Source organism: Lolium perenne, chromosome 2, assembly GCF_019359855.2.
Source record: "Lolium perenne isolate Kyuss_39 chromosome 2, Kyuss_2.0, whole genome shotgun sequence".
Taxonomy (NCBI): domain Eukaryota; kingdom Viridiplantae; phylum Streptophyta; class Magnoliopsida; order Poales; family Poaceae; genus Lolium; species Lolium perenne.
This window is the reverse complement of record NC_067245.2, coordinates 291809117-291814199: the sequence shown is the minus strand read 5'-3', so window position 1 is coordinate 291814199 and position 5083 is coordinate 291809117. Positions and strand designations below refer to the sequence as shown.

The window sequence follows — 5083 nt, the reverse complement described above, 5'->3', positions numbered from 1 at the left end:
AAAAGCAATATTAATAATTTTCAAAAAATCTACTAGGCATAATCCCCCTTTTCAGGAAAAATCTGGGCATAGTCAATCATGTAACCTAAAAGTATGAACAATCTAATTAAGAAATTCTTTATAGTGTGAGGTACACAAAGATAACAAAATCTGAAAAAAAATTGGAGATTTGAAAATATACATACTTAGATCGAGACGTTTTGCAAGTTTAAAGGATCAAAAAAATTATCTCATATTTTTTTGAAACTCGTAAATATGATTTCCTGTGCAGGGAGTGAAAAGATCTCGAGGTTGGTTACTCTAAAGAAATTCTTTATTCAAGTTTTTAGAAGAAACCGAGATTTGGTACACATGGACACCAATGATCCCTTTAAAAAAAATAACTAAAAATCATATTTCTAAGTTTTAAATAAATCTAAAAGTAAATTATGATGTAACCAGTATTGTCTCCCACAAACGTGTAAACTTTCGACTGGTAATAATGTGTATTTTGAATACGTAGATCTGAGTATAGTGATTCATATCTTTTAAAAGAAATCAGACTTTGTTATTTTTGTGTAGCTCATAAAACAAAATATTTGTAATTGAAATTTTGTACGTTGGTGGAATACATCATAGCTCCTTTTTGAATTTTGTTACATAATTTTTTTAAACATAAAAATATAATTTTCGAATTTTCCAATACAATGAAAGCATTTGTTACCTCAAAAAAAAAAAAAGAGCATTTGTGTCCGGGATCCAAAATGATTTCGAAGGACAGGCCGTTATTTCAAAAGAAAAGAAAAAAGTCATAGCGGCCCAGCCCATGCCCCGGCGAAAAAAGAAAAAGAAAAAATCCGCAGTATTATCTTGTTCTAGTGTCCGGCCCTCGCCGTCACTGCTCCACCCACACCCACATCTCAGGTTTTGGGCGAGATAAACTGCTCCCATGGCGGTCAGAGTCCCGTCCATGGAGCTAAACCGCTCGCCGCCGCCCCTCTCCGGTGGAAAAGGTACTTATTCTGCGCCCCGCCCCGCATAGTCGTGGTTTGAAGCTTTTAGAATCTTCCTCCATTCAGCCGCTTCTGATGTGTAAACTGCGGCGCCGCTTTTACTGCCCTGCTAATTAAGTAACCAGCGTTGCAGCTTACAAGTAGCATACCTGTAAACTGCACATGTGTAATTCGTATGTAATTTGGAGCAGAAAACACTCTCACTAAATTGTTTTACTCGATGTAAGGGTCTTCAGTCGTAATTTCATATAAATTGAATAATACTACTTACTAGATCTTTATCTATTACTTTTGTGTACTGACCATTTGTATGTTTCATCTTCTACTTTTCAAGGCAAAACATGCCTTCAGAAGCCTTTCATTGTGCAAGCAAAGAGATCAGGGGGATTGGAAAAAGCAAATACTAGGTACAAAATCCATATTCACATACTTGTGGCTGCCTGAATTCCTTAAGAAATTGTATGTGCCACTGCTTGATAGCTTAGGGTATGTAAGTGACACTGATCTAAGCGCTATGTAGTCTGTATAATGGTTCTGGTGATTACAAAAACTCACAGGTCGCGAGGACCGCAAGTTTCTGAACAACTCAAGAAAAGAGCACCGCTGGTACGTGGGACTGTTAGTCCAGCGCTTACAGTACCACGCCACATACCTCTACCTCCTTATGTTGGTTCAAAGAAAATGCCAGAGATAGCGAGTGAGATGCAAATGCATGACAAGGAGACCATCGTCCACATGAGAGCTGCTTGTGAGCTTGCTGCTCGTGTTCTTGAAAATGCGGGAAAGTTAGTCAAAGTAAGCATGCAGATTTCAGCTATGGTTCTCTTATAGCTAATTATTGCAGTCTGTGCCATCAGTTATAGTGCTCAATTTACGCACTGTTTGTATATTCCTTTCGTTTACAACATGCCTTTTTTTTATGTGTACTCCACAATAAATTACAGCTTCAGTGAGAAATCTATTGCGTCTTTCTATCAGCCCTCTGTAACAACAGACGAAATTGATAAAGCAGTGCACAAGATGATCATTGATGCTGGAGCCTATCCATCCCCGCTTGGATACGGTGGGTTTCCGAAAAGTGTATGCACATCAGTGAATGAGTGCATGTGCCATGGTATTCCTGATTCACGAGAACTACAGGTTCAGAAAGAAGCTCTTCCTTAACATGTTCTGTGCCTACTTCAGAGCTTATCCACAGACCCATTTCTGACATAGAACTTTTTTGTCATCGGTGTTTTACAGGATGGTGATATAATTAACATTGATGTCACTGTCTACTTGAATGTATGTGTTTGTGCCCTTCTTATATAATTATCACTTATTACTTATTGGCACTTCTCATCACTTCATACTATTGATATGTTTGTCCACTTTAATTTGGGTATAATCATCTGAGTAATAGTGTAATGACCCTCTCTGCTTCAGGGTTTTCATGGGGACACCTCTAAAACTTTTTTGTGTGGAGAAGTGGATGAAGCCAGTAAACGTCTTGTGAAGGTACATTAACTTTTCTCTAGAACACATATAGTGCATGTTCTTGGAATTGTAGTTTTCATATACTCATGAATGCTAGCACAGTTCTACGTGGCTAAAATGGTCCATGAGTCACTAGAATAAACATGAATAGTTTCATAGCTGGGAAGTTCACTGCCTCTGTGTTTATTCAGTCATCCTTTTCAAATTTTCTGTGTGTCTATTTCAGTTGGTCAACCCAACTCATCACTAGTAGTGTACCTATGAAATGGTAGAATTGTACATCAAGTTCTCCCAAATGTGAACCTCGTTGACCACAGTGACTTGCTGTTGCTAATATCAGGTTGCTGAAGAGTGCATGCTTAGAGGCATAGCAGCCTGCAAACATGGTGTGAGCTTTAAGAAAATTGGCAGAAGAATAAGGTATAGATATCTCACACTGTATTTGAAGTCAAGGAAAGATATCTTGTTGTAAAGTACTATTCGTGGGTTTGGCCATGTTTCTCACTGTCGGTAGATACTGGGTAAGATACACCCAAACCGTATGCTCCGAGATATTTGAACCCAAAACTTTGTAGAAGTCTTCTGTTTAAAATACTAAACATGATCACCATCATCTTGATAAAAATCATATTCTTCTTGTCCTATTATTAAAAAATGTCTCCTCTTGTTCTTAGATTGGCTATTTTGTGTTTATAAAATGTGAAATTGGAACAATTTTACGATCAAACACTAGCACACCTGTTAGCGCATTTTGTCTTGTGTTTTGAGTGTATACATTTACATCTATGCTTTAAGCATCATAACTGGACAAGGAATTCCTAGAGGGATGCCATTAAATCAATATTTTCTCAAATGATGAAATACAGCTATATCAAAATTTTCACTTTGGATACACGTGCAATAGGTTTATACTCATTGGCTGTCTTGACCGTTTCAGCGATCATGCGGAGAGGCATGGATTTGGTGTTGTGGAGCAATTTGTTGGGCATGGAGTTGGCAGAGCATTTCATGCACAACCAATTATATATCACCAGCGTAAGTGGTTGTTAATAAACAAATACTATAAATGTTGAAAATTGAGGAATTTACATATGCCCAATAGTACTTTGGCAGCCTGTACTGCGATAATTGAATGAGAAATTAGCGCCGCTGTTTAAATGAGCGTAGCTTCGGGGTTCACTTCAGATTCCGCTGCAACCAAATGGCTAGCAAATTTCCGTGTAGGCAGACATTCTGTCTGGGTTCTTATGTCATTTCCACCCACTTGTAGTCATGATCACAATTAATTAAGATCTGAACAAGCATGCGTTATTGAATTTGATGGCAGTCAGTACCAGCAACAGGCTTGAAACCTTAAATTCAGATGGTTATCGTGACCTTGAAGCAGGCACTATGTTGGCATTCAGTACTTGAACCATTGTAGCTGACACATTCACTTGAACAGGTAACAACATGCCGGGGCAGATGGTGGAAGGGCAGACATTCACAATAGGTACGCATCACTCTGCCCATTCCGGAGTAATACTAGTGGTACTATTACACAGCGATGACCAAGGGCTTCTTAAGCCAGTTATCTGACTGACTGAACGGTGTGCCTAACTGTGGTGGGCAGAGCCGATCCTGACGATGGGGAAGGACAGCATCGAGTGCGACATGTGGGACGACGGGTGGACGGCGCTGACGACGGACGGCAGCATGGCGACGCAGTTCGAGCACACCATCCTGATCACCAAGACCGGGGCAGAGATCCTCACCAAATGCTAGTACTTGTATCCCTGGTCTCTGCCTGCGTGGGGATGCAATGGCTTTTGCTCATTTTTATGCTGTTGCAGAAGAAGGCACTGTACTGTTGCGGCCGTTTCAGGGTAGGAAGTAGTGTTGCTCAAAACTGAAAAAAAAAACTGCACGGATTGTATTAGGCAGAGGCAAATGGAGAGCTGGCAGGCTTCTTCTGGGCCATCTTTTCTCCGCGAGGCTGGGCTTTGCCTTATGGGCCTGGGGATGGGGATGGATTTCTGTTCCCGATCCCGGGCCCGGCAGCAGAGACAGTGGTCGCCTGGTTCGGCGCGTCGCTGCTCTCGCCGTCACCGTCGTCCAGCCTGTTCGGTCGGAGCTACCGGTCCGAGCCGTGGCGTGCCGACGCGTCAAGGCGTGGACGTCTGGCGTGTCGAGCCTGTGCGGGACAGCCGGCTGCCCTAGCGCGGCGGGGGGCAAAGTAAGTTGGGTGAGAGGCGTCGCGTCAGGTGCCTGGTGGTGGTGGACTTGTCAGCAGGGCGCGGCGTGGCGCCGAAACGTGGAGACGACGCGACACCACCGGCGGCCTGATGATGATGGCACCCGATGACGACGAGAGGAGCGAGCTGCGTGGGTGCGTGCGAGGAAATCCCAGCTAGCTAGCGCCGGCAACGGCCATGGCATAGCCGACCTGTGCCGTACGTGGAATTGCCACGACGTGCAGCTAGCTTTGACATGTCGCTCTTGGCCACTACCACGGTGGGTTAACCCCGCGAATCGGGTGATGTCGATCGATAGAATCTGGCATGCAAGCGGATCGGAGTAGGTAGATGGTGTGCATTGTTGACCTGCCGTTGCGTGGGCGGCGGCGGATCCTGGGT

General features: G+C 43.0%; 1 protein-coding gene across 1 annotated transcript; it reads left to right on the top strand.

Moving 5' to 3' along the window:
- Window positions 1–832: 832 nt before the first annotated feature.
- LOC127336263 (methionine aminopeptidase 1B, chloroplastic) lies at window positions 833–4427 on the top strand. The gene is made up of 10 exons (XM_051363055.1): window positions 833–992; window positions 1327–1399; window positions 1550–1787; window positions 1971–2132; window positions 2235–2276; window positions 2418–2489; window positions 2809–2888; window positions 3406–3503; window positions 3913–3960; window positions 4081–4427. Exons 1-10 carry the CDS (start codon window positions 929–931, stop codon window positions 4230–4232), a joined length of 1029 nt encoding a protein of 342 aa, XP_051219015.1. The 5' UTR covers window positions 833–928; the 3' UTR covers window positions 4233–4427.
- The last annotated feature ends 656 nt before the right edge of the window (window positions 4428–5083 follow it).